This window comes from Megascapheus bottae, chromosome 4, assembly GCF_031878675.1.
Source record: "Megascapheus bottae isolate mThoBot1 chromosome 4, mThoBot2.hap1, whole genome shotgun sequence".
NCBI lineage: Eukaryota > Metazoa > Chordata > Mammalia > Rodentia > Geomyidae > Megascapheus > Megascapheus bottae.
Genome location: NC_143512.1, coordinates 47306122 through 47320133, shown reverse-complemented (window position 1 = coordinate 47320133; position 14012 = coordinate 47306122). Strand labels below are relative to the sequence as shown.

The 14012-nt window shown below is 35.6% G+C and overlaps 1 protein-coding gene across 2 annotated transcripts in view; it reads left to right on the top strand.

Moving 5' to 3' along the window:
- Positions 1-14012, top strand: part of Ankrd31 (ankyrin repeat domain 31) — an 83117-nt gene that overhangs the window by 23490 nt on the left and 45615 nt on the right. Inside the window, exons 5-10 of one of the 2 annotated variants that reach the window (XM_090331838.1) lie at positions 579-655; positions 2714-2757; positions 4264-4887; positions 7974-8251; positions 8726-8832; positions 11895-12050. In XM_090331838.1, coding sequence (XP_090187964.1) covers positions 579-655; positions 2714-2757; positions 4264-4887; positions 7974-8251; positions 8726-8832; positions 11895-12050 — 1286 coding nt within the window. Of the gene's footprint in view, positions 1-578; positions 656-2713; positions 2758-4263; positions 4888-7973; positions 8252-8725; positions 8833-11894; positions 12051-14012 lie in introns of those variants that run through there. The other variant, XM_090331837.1, reaches the window with a different exon arrangement.

Genomic DNA, 14012 nt, shown 5'->3' with positions numbered 1-14012 from the left:
CTATTCTTACCACTTGAGCCACAGAGCCTCTTCCAGCTTTTTTGAGTAGTTTATTGGAGATAAGAGTTTCATGGACTTTCTTGCCTGGCCTGACTATGAACCAAAATCAGGAGGCTCTTAGCCTCCTGAGACCCAGCACCTGGCTATAAGTAAATATTTTTTAAAAAGTTATATGAAGCTTTGCTGTATTATTTTTAATTATTTATATTTTTTCTTTGTTGTATTATTGAATTTACTTGAGGTTGTATTTGTTTAATTTGAACCAATTTTCCCTGATCCTGCTAATCCTGTAGGTAAATGTCCAATTCCAAAGTTAATTTTAGATGTAAATGTAATTCAGCTTGTTTATGTTCTTAATTTCACTCATTATTTTTAGCTTCTTTCATTTTGCAGTCATTGAAATATAACTGTTAATAAATTGGTACTAATTCCAAAATAATTGGAGTGGTGTAGCAAAAATTAACTATATTTGGAAAGCTCTTCAGGGACAAAAGAATGTAAATTATATCTGAATGAAGAATAATGTTTTCTTTCCATTTAAAAGTTTATTTTTTAATCAATTAACTGACTTTTTTTAGGACTAAAGAAAAATTTCCAGTGTCCAGCCTGTTATTTTCCCAGTCTGGACTTTCATTGCACAGCCAGAACATTGAAGGTATGTTTTCATGAGTAGAAATATACAGAGTATTTTGTCTTTGTCTAACAATATAAGACTTGGATATGGATTTATTTACAACGAGGTTGGTTGTTGGTCAGTTATACATTTTAAAATATGAAATCAGTGTTGCTGTTGACCTTGAATCATTCTGCATAGAGTTGCCCATGGGAAAAGAAGTAAGTTGCAATAAGTATCTGTGATTTCAAATGTCTGATCTTTTGCTTATGATTTTGGAGCTAAAATATAAACATGTTTGTTTCCCTGTTCATAAAAATCACTCATATATATTTCTTGTTTTTCTTGATTGACAGTAACATGGACCAGTTTTACCTTAGTTCTAGCTAACTTAGAGACCAACACTTTCTTTCTTTCTTTTTTTTTTTTTGCCAATCCTGAGTCTTGAACTCAGGGCCTGGGCACTGTTTTTGGACATTTTTTTATTAGAGAATTTATTAACGTTGATTTTTACATCATATTTTAAATGACAAGTTTAACAAACAAGTGTTCAAGGAGGGAATCTCTATTTACAATCACTGGGACTTAGTATTTAGAACTTAATCAAAATTAGGCTAAGGGTTTGTATGTCATAGAAACATTAATTTATGAAATAAAACATTATGTCTGTAGTCATAGGTTTTTATGTCTATATAGTCTTGGACGTTTTTTGCTCAAGGCTAACGTTCTGCCACTTGAGCCACAATACCACTTTTGGCTTTTTTCTGTATATATGGTACTGAGGGATCGAACCCAGGACTGTGTGCACGCTAGGCGAGCATTCTACCACTAGGCTATGCTCTCAGCAGCCATCAACACTTTTGAGGTGTCTTTACTTGCTCATGCACCTCAAACGTGAATATCATGTGTCATCATGTAGTGACATGACATAGTACAGTAGTCAATGAAACCATGTATTATTAGAAAAGGTCACAGGGCGGGTCACTTCACATGCATGAAGTCCTAAATTCAAAAAAAAAAAAAAGAAAAGATCACAAGGACAGATGAAAAATTGTTGAGATAAACATAAAGCTCTGTTTATAAAGGATAGGATATTTTTAATTTATCATTACATAAGTTCAAAAAGAAGAAAAGACATAACTTAGAAAAAGTAAAAATTGTACCAAGAAAAGGAAGGAGCAACAGTGACATGAAATCATGTAAGAATTGACATCTAACTATGTGTCAAGAAAACAAATAACCAACGAGACTTTTCTCTCGCCTCCTAGGAAATAAAAATGCAAATGGAAGGCATAAGTTGTAATAATACTAAAGCAACACTTGTCAAATAAAGATTAAAGATGGCATTCTGGAATAAAACAATAGGTTACAAAAACTAACTTTTGCGATGTTTAAGATATTCGAAGTAAAATTAGCTGATCGGCTTCACCTTCTATTTAATCTAGTATTTGTTGGCCTGGGACATCCTGAATAAATAGAATGAGTTGTTTTCTTCTGTTTTTATGGTAGACTCAGTCTTCAGGGAAAACTTGATAACACAGTAATCAAAGCTTTTTTTCTTGTGGGGGTGCTCTTTGAATGATTTTGAGCTCTCATGTCTTGTGCTTGTGCCTGCTTCTCCTCCTCCTCTTCCTCCTCCTCCTCCTCCTCCTCCTCTTCTCTTCTTCCTCCTTTTCCTTCTTCACTATCATCTTCATTTTCTTTTGTGCCAGTCCTGGTGCTTGAACTTATGCCTGGATTCTGGACCTGAGTTTTTGTGTTCAAGCTAGCACTCTAGTGCTTGAGAGCTCTGCTTTAAGCTTTTTGGAACATAAGAGTCTCACTGACTGCCTTCACTGGTTTTGAACCATAATCCTCAGCTCTCAGCCTCCTGGGTACCTAGGCATGAGCCATGTAAAATATTTTTAAGAAGTTAGGACATTGTATAATTTTACTTACTACATAATAATACTTCTATATCAATAAATTGATATACTTACAAAATATATGATGTGTCATTTGAATTGCCTAAGGGAATTTAAGTTATGTTATTATAAAATGCTAATAAGAATTTTTACTATTTTGTTAATAGTAGACTAAAGTCATATTGTTCTCTTTTAGGGTCTGAAGCTGAAAATACTGAAATTTTGCTACACCCAGAAAAGGTTGGTAGCTATATAGCTATGTGTGTCTTGGACTTTGACTTTTAAAAAAATGTACTTTAAGTCAAAGTCACAAGCACAGATAGACCCACTCCTAGGAGGTAATGTGACCAAACCATTTTATTTAGAAATGTATTCTTGTCTGAAAACTTGCTCCTATATTTTTTCTTTAGAATAATGCTTTCTTGATCTCTTTCTCACCTACCACTGTAAGTCTTCTTTATCTAGAAGAATATATTGCTTACTATATTTTTTTTTATAGATGATGTGGTAAAATTTCTTCTATTGGGTTGTCTGTTGCCTTGTTTTTTTTTTTTAATGTTTCAGGGTAGATATTGTTTTTTCATTTTCTAGTTGCTAATCTGTATCAGGTATTTACTATACTATACAACTGGCTCTTCCCACAGATGGAACTCACACTACCCTTAGGGACAGTAAACAGTCAAGCACCTTTCTAGACCAGCCCTACCATATATGACCTTGTCTTAGTTGTACCTTTACTTCCTTGTTGCTACATTGATGTTAGCTTTATAGAATTCTCATGAGGACTAAGAAAAATATGTAATTCACTTTTACATATTCACAGAATGGTAGAAAATATGGTGAAATGACAACAATTTTATTTCTAGCTAATAATTTTAGAAAACTAGGAATATGAGATAAGAAAGAATTTTGTAATTAACTGCTGTGAAGTTTTGAGATTATCTGTTAATTTTACTATCTATAGCACTTTTGCCTCTTTTTTTTTTTTTTTGCCAGTCCTGGGCTTGAGCTCAGGGCCTGAGCACTGTCCTTGAGTTTTCTCAAGGCTAGAGCTCTACCACTTGAGCCTCAGCACCACTTCCGGCTCTTTTCTATGTATGTGGTACCAAGGAATCGAACCGGGTCTTCATGCATGCTAGGCAAGCACTTTAACCACTAGGCCAAACTCCCGGCCCCGCACCTTTGCCTCTTATAACAACACAGGTAACAAATTTAGTTGAATAAAATAACTGACCAGGCTGGACAAGTAGCTCACGCCTGTAATCCTAGCTACTCAGGAGGTTGAGATCTGAGGATCAAGGTTCAAAGCCAACCCGGGCACAAAAGGAGCAGAGACTCATCTCCAGTTAACCTCTAGAAAATGGGAAGTGGGGCTTGGCTCAAGGGTAGGGTGGTAGCCCTGAGCTGAAGATCTCAGAGACAGCGCCCAGGCCAAATTCAAGCCCCATGCATGACCCACAAAAATAAATAAATAAATAAATAAAATAAATAAATAACTGACCATCTGTGAATATGATCCATCCAGTCTTACCATTGGTTCACTATTAAGATTTCAAGCATATATTCAGTTTTTAGTGACTTGGAGTAGGAAATTAACAAGAAATATTTTTATTTATGGATGAGGAAGATCACTTATAAAATCTTCCTGAGGACAATTCACAAACAAAATGAATTATAACATTATAAATTACTTCTTTAAACATCTCTTTGTATTTGTATAGTAAAATTTCTATTTGAAATACACAGGAATTAGACACTCCTGAAATTAGCCTTTTCTCAAGTACTGCTGTCACAGATTCTGATACAGCAGTTGTAAAGGAGAAATCACTAATAGAGACAGAAAAGATCTTATCAGTGCCAAATACATCTGAACCTGAACAGGAAGTCACATTGAACATGACTTCTAAAGAATGCATGGATGAAGACAGCTCAGTTGAAACTTTTGTGTCTGCCTTAGAAAAGGTGTTAACATCAGAAAACATTAATGAAGAGCGACTGTTAGAAACAATGAAGGATTTTGATTTTGGAGAGTTGATGAGTCCATTGAGTGTATCCCCAAGTTCCATATCAGCACCTACGAATGCCTTGTCAGCATGTTGCAGAGATTTAGTTGAAAACACAAAGGATGACTCATTGCCAGCTGAGTTGTTGGCAGCCATCAATACATTGTCAGAAGCCAAAGTAGGAGCCAGCTGTCACAGAAAAGAGCAAGGTGGCAAAAATGAATGTTTTGAAGTGGAGGCTGATTTGTCTCAGATGGATGAAGACTGTACACAAGTAACAGAAGGAAATTTTGACTCCCTTTGTTCTTCGTTTGAACAAAGTTCCAATTTAGCTAGGCTGCAGGACAACATTCTATCAGTGGAAAAAGTAGGTATAATTAGCACATCTGATTTTTCTTTATGTTGTGATTTTTAAAATTTTAATTTTAGTTTGTTGTAAAGATGATGTACAGTTACATAAGTAGGGTAATAAGTACATTTCTTGTTGAACATTATTACCCCCTCCTGCATTTATCTCTCATAGTGATTTTTTAACAGGTTTTCATTTTGTTAAGTTCAAATCTTTTATTCCAGAGTCATCTTAAAAGATATTTTATAACACAGAGATCTTTTTTCTTCATATATTTTTATTGTAATTAATAGAATGGTTACATTATATTCACCAGATAGAAGGTGCATTACTTCACAAACATTGATACCCTTTCTCATGTCTTAGTCCCCATTTCCCTCCCACCACCCCTGCCCCTCATCTTGTTTTCCCCTCTTCTTGAGCCAACTTCAAATAACCAAATATGCATATATACAGTATATCAGATAACCAAGTGAAATACTGTAACAATATGAGATAACCAAGGGACAGCAAAAGAGATGAGAGGTGTACATTAAAGACAACCACCACTCATTATGTGGCTTTTGTTTCTATATCCTAGAGGTCCTTTCATCTAGCGTCCTACTATATGGCCTTATGTATCTAGGTTTTACTGTATTGCAAATCTCTCATAGGAGAGCCCAAGGTTTCTACTGCTTATGACAAATGAGGGAAACCATTGAGCCTATCTTCCTTTGAGTCTGGCTTACTTCACTTGATACGATTTTTTTCTAAGTCTTTCCTATATGGAATAATATTGCATGTATTTCTGTTCAATAAATCTCATATAGATGCAATAGGACTAAAATAGAATCCAGAAAAAGAGATAGGGATGAAGAATAAACATTATAGTCTGAGAAGGAAAATAAGTAAACTGTAGTAAATTATGATTGATACTTATAAAGTGAGCATAAACTTAGCAAGTTTCCAAATAAAAGAAGAAAAGGCTTTTAACTTTAGAAATGTGATATATTTAAATAAATATAAGTACTTTTCCTCTGCTGTGATAACTTTTACCTCAGGAACCTTTATAAGCTGTGTATATAAGTAAGCCCAGGAATGTTTAAATGATGTCTGTAAAAAATAAATACCTTCTGGGCACTGGTAGCTCATGCTTGTAATCCTAGCTACTCAGGAGGCTGAGATCAGAGGATTAAGGTTCAAAGCCAGCCTGGGCACAAAAGGACCTGAGACTCCTTATCTCCAATTAACTTGTAGAAAATGGGAAGTGGGGCTTGGCTCAAGGGTAGGGTGGTAGCCTTGAGCTGAAGAGCTCAGGGACAGCACCCAGGCCGAGTTCAAACCCCATGCCCCCCCCCCCCCCACACACAAAAAGAAATAGGGCTGGGAGTTTAGCCTAGTGGTAGAGTGCTTGCCTCCATGCACAAAGACCCAAGTTCAATTCCTCAGTACCACATACGTAGAAAAAAGCCGGAAGTAGTGCTGAGGCTCAAGTGATAGAGGTATGGCCTTGAGAAAGTCCAACGACAGTGCTCAGGCCCTGAGCTCAACCCCAGGATTGGCAAAAATAAATAAATAAATAAATAAATAAATAAAACCTAAGCCAAGTGCAATGGCTTATTCCTGTAATCCTAGCTACTCAGGAGGCAGAGATTTGAGGATTGTGGTTCAAAGGCAGCCCAGGCACTAAAGAGCTAAAGAATGTGAGACTCATTATCTCCAATTAATCACTAGAAAACAGGAAGTGGGGCTGTGGCTCCAGGGGTAAGGCGGTACCTGAAGAGCTCAGGGACAGTGCCCAGACCTAGAGTTCAAGCCCCATGACCAACCAAAAAAAAAGAAATAGTAAATAACATCATAGAAGTTAAATTTATAACCTTGTTATAACATACTGTATATAAGTTTATTTGTTTATTTGAAATAGGAAAGGGAAGGAGGAAAACAAGATGAGGGGAGGGGGTTGGGGAGGGAAACAGGGACAAAAACATGAGAAGGGGTAGCAATGATTGTTAAATAATACATCTTCTATCTGGCAAATATAAAGTAATCCTTTATTAATTACAATAAAAATATTTTTAAAAGTTAAATTCATAGTAGATTATTAAGAGGAAGTTATAGTAATGCATGATATACTAGTGATCTGTCTTTTATATACATGTCCATCCTGGGTCGTGAACTCAGGACCTGGGCACTCTACCTGTGCTTTTGTGCTCAAGGCTAGCTAGCATTCTACCACATGAGCCTCAGTTCTACTTCATACTTTTTTGTTATGTCTGGGTTGGCTTAAACCATGATCCTCAGCTCTCAGCCTCCTGAGTATAGTGTGAGCCAACAGTGCCTGACATACTGGTGACCATTCAGAATTAATGTTAGGGAAATTATATACCATATTGTCTCATAAAATGTCACTTACTGCTACTGTTAAGCAACAAAATACTAGATTGAGTACCAGTCATTGATCTGGTCTGGTATAAAGCTTTGTGTTTTATGAATCTCTCATTACATACTACCTGTTTCCTACAAAATTTAAGCAACATAATGACTTCAGATTTCCTTTTCTTTGAATCTGTTTTTTTTTCATTTGCATTCGATCTCAAAATAGCCCAGACTTGTGCTTATATCGCAACCCACTTATTATATTCTTCTTATTATAACTAGAATAGTCAATGTAGTCCACCATGTCAAACATCTTCTTTTAAGATGGAATCTCACAAACTTGTTGCCTGGACAGTCCTGAAACCTTGATCCTGAGCTCATCCTCCCATGTGTCTAGGAAGACAGACACAGTATTGCACCTAGCTATTGGTTGGGATAAATTCCTGCATGTTTGACAAGGCTGACCTTCAGTTTTAATCTTTCGGATCTCAGCCACTTAAGTAACTAGAATTATAGATATGGGTCACTGGCTCGTGGCTCAAAATGACTTTTACTTATCTACTTCTTAAGCTTTTACAGCTATGCTGGTCTTTATTATATTGTTAAAAAGTTTTCATTCTTTTCACATGTGCTTATAACTTATTGAACTTTTATTTAGAAGTCAAATGTTTTATCAGAGGATAAGATAAAACTTAATTTCAATTTTTTCACTGTTGTAATTATTTGTGGATGGATTTATATCTTTACAGACAGTAAAAAATCCAAATCCATTTGGACTGCAAACTTTGGCTCATTCAACTATCACCTCTTATGAGCCACTGAATAATATGGGGAATTCAAATCCTGTGGAAAATGTATCTAAACAGGAAATTCCATGTGTATTAAGGAGATCATCTAGACTGGAAAAACTGAGAGTAAGCAGAAAAGCAAAGCATGGAGACACTATGTGTAAATCACCAGAAAAGATTTTACCAAAAATACTTAGCTCTGTGCAAATAAATAAGACATCTTCAACTGAGAATTTCAGGTATGCTATCAAATTATATCTTTTTCTCCAGACCTACGGGATAACTACCCTCAAAAGCTTTTTTGTTTTACTTTTCTGTTTTTTTTTTCCAGTTTTTTTTAATGCAATACCATCTAGCAAGCCCCCTTTTTCTGGCAGATTCTGATTCTTTTTCCATGTGAAGAGAAAAGGGTAAACAATGCCATTTCAACTTGAGGGAGTTTAGGAGGCTCAGAATATTCACATTTATGTATTACTACATACAGAGAAAGAAGTGTAAGGAAAGTTTTATAAGTCTTGAAGCATGGACATGTTTGTTGTCACAGAATACAGTTTACTTAGGATTCATTTCCACATTTGAAATTACCTTAATGTTTAAGAACAGTTCCAGAAAATAGCTCTTGAGTTTTAAAACTTTAATAAAAATTTTGATATGATTTTCTGTGTATGATTGTAGAAAATAGTAAATTTTAAAATATGACTTTTTTTTAAAAGAGTGAAACATCCTGCTTTATGGGTGGACAGTAAAGAAATGAACAAGCATTCATCCAGAGTCAAGAGTGAACACATCAGGAAAAATGAACAAATTGAAATGAAAACAGGTGAGGTATATTTTTCAGTAAATCTCCATTTCTCTAAGTAATTTTCTAGAACAGAATCTGATAGAAAATTCAGAGATTGGAGTTGTATTGGAAGGGATGGGAGAGATTGATAAAGGTGGTGATATTGATGAACATACATTATACTTATAAACGGACATGTTGAATGGTAATGTACAGCTACTTAGAGATAATAAAAACATAATTAAAGACCTTATACATTATCTTCATTTTATGATTCGGGAAACTGAATTTCAGAGGTGGTAATTTCAGATTTATCATGCAGTTCATTGATAGCATAAATCGGATTTGTACCACTATGACTGGCCTAAATGTATTATTTTTGGCAATACTGAGGCCTAAGTCCAGGGCTTTGTGTTTGCCGTGAAGGCACTCTACCACTTGACCATGCCCACCGTCCTTTTTACTTCAATAATTTTTAGTAGGGTCTTGCCTAGGCTTGCCTGAAACACTGTCTTCCTCTTTACATTTTCTGTGTAGCTGGGATGATAGGCATCTGCTACCATGCCTAGCTTTTTATTGGTTGATGTGATCCTAGAAGTGTCTTTATTCTCTCACCTCTGGTTTCTAAAATTTCTTACAAATTTTGGCCACCAGATCCACCCTCATCAGTCTTAGTTTCCTCATTTCAACATGATCTTCTGCCCTGCCCTTTGTACTATGCTCTAGAAAATGGATCCAGACAAGGGCCAGGATGATTTTAGGACTCACCTGGCTGTTGTCTGTACTAGCATTCCATGTTTGAAAATGGTTCCCCTTATACATTTTGTCTAATTTTCTAGTTGTTTAACTGGTGGAGGATGTCATATATTAAAGTAAATGCCTTCCACAACTTAGTTTTCATTGCAAAATGTTTTATTGCTTCTCAATTGGTTACTTTCTAGGAATTCACACACAGTCAGACCAAAGGAGGATACTCTTAGGAGAAGTCCAGAAAGGCATAATGCTCATACAAAATAATATCTATCAAAATGAACTCCAATTTGTTATTTTTAATAGATTAATTATAATAGGAAATACAGCTTGTACAGTTTGTAGTAAGCAGAACTGCTTCTGAGTAAACAGACGTTATATGGTCGACTTTGTTCTGGGTCATAAGAAGGAAGGCTGGAAAATAGTAGCTGTGATAAGGTTTATATATATATTATATTTTATTTATTATATATTAATATATATATTATTATATATATACTTTTCTTTAATCCAATGAAAACTGAATACTTAAAAAGAAAGATGGTAGGCACAAATGCTTAGGAATTGTTTGTTTTATAGTGATCAACTGGGAGCTTAGAAGAGCTAAATTTGGTTTATTAAGAAATATATTGCAGGGCCAGGAGTTTGGCCTAGTGGTAGAGTGCTTGCCTAGCATGCACGCAGACCCGGGTTCGATTCCTTGGTACCACATACATAGCAAAAAGCCGGAAGTGGTGCTCAAGCTCACGTGGTAGAGTGCTAGCCTTGAGAAAGTCCAAGGACAGTGCTCAGGCCCTGAGCCCAAGCCCATGACTGGCAAAAAAAAAAAAAAAAAGAAATATATTGCAATATTTAGTTACTCTTTAAGAGGGATTAAGATGGAGCAGGTTTGATAGACCAAAACTGAAAATGCTGTCATCAAAATTATCCTAAAATTTAGAAAATCAATGTGGATATTATCCTCCAGATTTGACAGGATTTGGGAAATCCAAATGAGGGGTTTCAGTACTTTAGGAGGCACGATAGAGAATTGATACTTTGTATAAAGCAGAATATCATTTTGTGTATTTCCTGGTTTTGAATATCAAAACTGCTACAAATAAAAATATTGCAAAGGTCAAGGCCATCATTCTTTAATTTCATGGCAGTTACTTCTAGCTTTCCTTTCCTGATCTCACCGGGATTGCTTTCTACATCCTTTTTATATTTCATTAAGGTGTTCTCCTCAGGAATTTATAATACATTTTGTAATATAACATTTTCTAAAGTTTGATAATATGTTGTGATAATCCATGTAAAGTAAACAGGGGGCCAGGAGTTTGGCCTAGTGGTAGAGTGCTTGCCTAGCATGCATGAAGACCTGGGTTTGATTCCTTGGTACAACATATACAGAGAAGGCCAAAAGTGGTGCTGTGGCTCAGATGGTAGAGTGTGAGCCTTGAGGAAAGCCCAAGCATAGTGCCCAAGACTAAGGGGAAAAAAGTAAAGTTATTTTGGCTCACATATTTGGAGGATTCTGTCCATGATTGGCCCATCACATGGCAGGAGTATTTGGTGGCCCATATCTACTTATATAATGGGAGGGAAGTGAAAGAAAGGCGGAGGAAGAGGCTGAGGCCCTATCTCCTTTGAGGACATGCCTCCAGTGACCTAAACAGCTCCTATATGCCCACTTCTTAAAAGCTCCACTGCCTTCCAGTTACTACCCTGAGGACCAAAACCTAAGGAGGGCATTCAAGATTCAAACTATGTCAGATAGTATATAATTCTAGATACATAATTTTTTTTAAACCCTCTAGATTTAAGTAGTCTTTTCACCAGAACTTTTGTGTGTGTGCACGCACATTTTGCACCAGTCCTGGGGCTTTGGTGCACACTGTCCTTGAGCTGTTTTTTTTCTTTCAAGGCTAGTGGTCTACCACTTGAGCCATGCTCCACTTCTGGCTTTTTGGTGGTTAATTGGAGATTAATAGTCTCACAGTTGCCTTCTCTGGCGGACTTTGAACTATGGTCATCAGGTCTCAGCCTCCTGAGTAGCTGTAATTACAAGTATGAGCCACCAGTGTCCAGTTTTCACCAGAAATTTTAAGAAAATAATTTGTTAGTTTTCTCATAAATGCACTTTTTGTGGAGTTTTAATTAGAATACACTATTTATCATGATCTTAACTATACTAGAAATATTTAAAAACAACTAACATCTCTTCCTTTTATATATAGATAATATTATGATTAGATTAATGATAGGATACTTTTTTACAATATACCTTATATTACTGACTAAATTTTTCTGTATTCTATTTCCTCTGATCTTCAAATAAAGATTTCTTTCCCTTTATTTTCTCATTTCAGAAAAAATAAAGACGAATAAAAGGTCTTTTGCTAGCATAAATCGGAGAAACATTTTTGGAGAGAACTTAGTATATAAGGCTGCTCTAGATAATGATGTTGATCTTATTCGTCATTATATAAAAAATGGTGGAAATGTTAATCAGCCATGCTATGCTGGTAAGTTAGTGTTACCCTCACAATTGTCTTGAGAGTGGCTTACAATTTTAGCTCCATTGTTCTTATTAGAGTATAATAAGTGGTCCTAAAGCAAGTCCCAAAGAAAGGATTCTGGTAATTTTCCTGCTTAAGATGCTCTTTAACCAGGGAAATGTTTGATGGGAAAAATATTATAGTCTTTTCCTAAGATTATGCAGGTGCAGCTGGGTGCGGTGGCTAACATCTGTAATCCTAACTACTCAAGTGGCTGAGATCTGAGGATTATGGTTCAAAGCCAGCCCAGGCACTAAAGTCTGTGAGTCTCTTATCTCCAGTTAACCACTAGAAACCCGGAAATGGGGCTGTGGCTCACCGGGTAGGATGGTAGCCTTGAGCTAAAGAGCTAAGGGACAGCACCTCAGCCCAGAGTTCAAGCCTCATGGCCGACAAAGAAAAAAAGAAAAAAGATTATGGCAGGTGAACTGTGGCATTGTAAAGAAGGAAGAATGGCTGGCTTTACATAGTCATTGAGACTTAATCTTAAATGAAAGAGAAGTGAAATAAAAAATTGGAAGAAGCCGATGGTACAGTGAGCTGCAGGGGAAATTTATGATACAATGACAGGTGTATTTCAGGAGTAAATGAAAAGAATAAAGCGTAGGGTAGAGAAAGTAGAGTGGGAAGCAGTCTTTCTCTAAGGCTATGTTTCTGGTACTGGCACTTCCTTGTAGTGAGAATTTGACACATTCTTCAAAAGAAGAATGGTTCTTTAAAGCTTTAAATACTTGATGTACTGAATAGCACTAAGCCAGCCCAGAAGATATTTTATTAACATTAATTTTTATATCATATTTCAAATGATGTATTTAACAAACAAGTATTCAAGAAGGGAATCCCTATATACAATCACTGGCACTTAGATTTTAGAACATAATTAAAATTAGGTTGAGGGTTTGTATATCATAGATACATATTAATCTATGTAATAAAACATGTCTATAGAGTCATAGATTTTTATGCCTATGTAGTTGTGTTTATATTTCCAATACCATAGCATTGAGTACACAGATATTGAATCCTCGCTCGAGGATACTTTTATGTATCTGTATTTTTACTTTTATTCTAGACCTTATCAGTTTGTAAAGCTGTAAAATCTGCTGGTACTCTACCACTTGAGCCTCACTTCCACTTCTAGCTTTTTGTCTAGTAATTAAAGATAGGCATTTCACAGATTTATTTGATTGGGCTGGCTTTGAATTGCAAACTTGATCCAACTTGAACCCCTTGAATAGCTTTGAGTATAGGAATGAGCCACTAGAGCCTGGAAGCTGTATATGTCTCTTAAATTTTGTTTAGTTTTATATTATTTATTATTTATTTTTATTAGTTTGGCTGACATGATTTATTAGTTTTTATTCAGTGGTATATAGGGGTCTAGTTTCATTTTCTTTATGTGTATATTAGTTTGCTCTGGGTCAGTTTTTGAAGGGGCTGCCTTTTTCCAATGTGTATTTTTGGAACCCTCTTGGAAGATTAGTTGGCATTAGATGTTTTACTTCTTATCTTATTACATTAGTTTTTGAAGTACAGCCACATTATAGAATGATACTTGGCCAAATATGTAAGTTGCTTACTTTTAAAAAGAATCATGCCCCTTTTTGTCTTAAGAATTGTAGTATTTCTTCCTATTTAACTCTGCCTTCAGTTAATACTAAGGTAACAAGCACAGGAACATTGTGTGGCGAGGTCTGTACAATAATGTCCAGCAATACCAAGCAGATTCTTGACAAAATTTAATTTTTATAAGGCTTGACCAGTCATGAACAATCTAGTTACATGGTGCTATCATGGAAAGGACAATCAAGAACAGAAATGCCTTCTTTCTCCATAATAGTAGTGTTATAAATTACTTCACATGCTCTTAACTATTGTCGTAACTCCATACTTAAATTTCTCCATAAATTTAAGGTCACATTGCTTGGA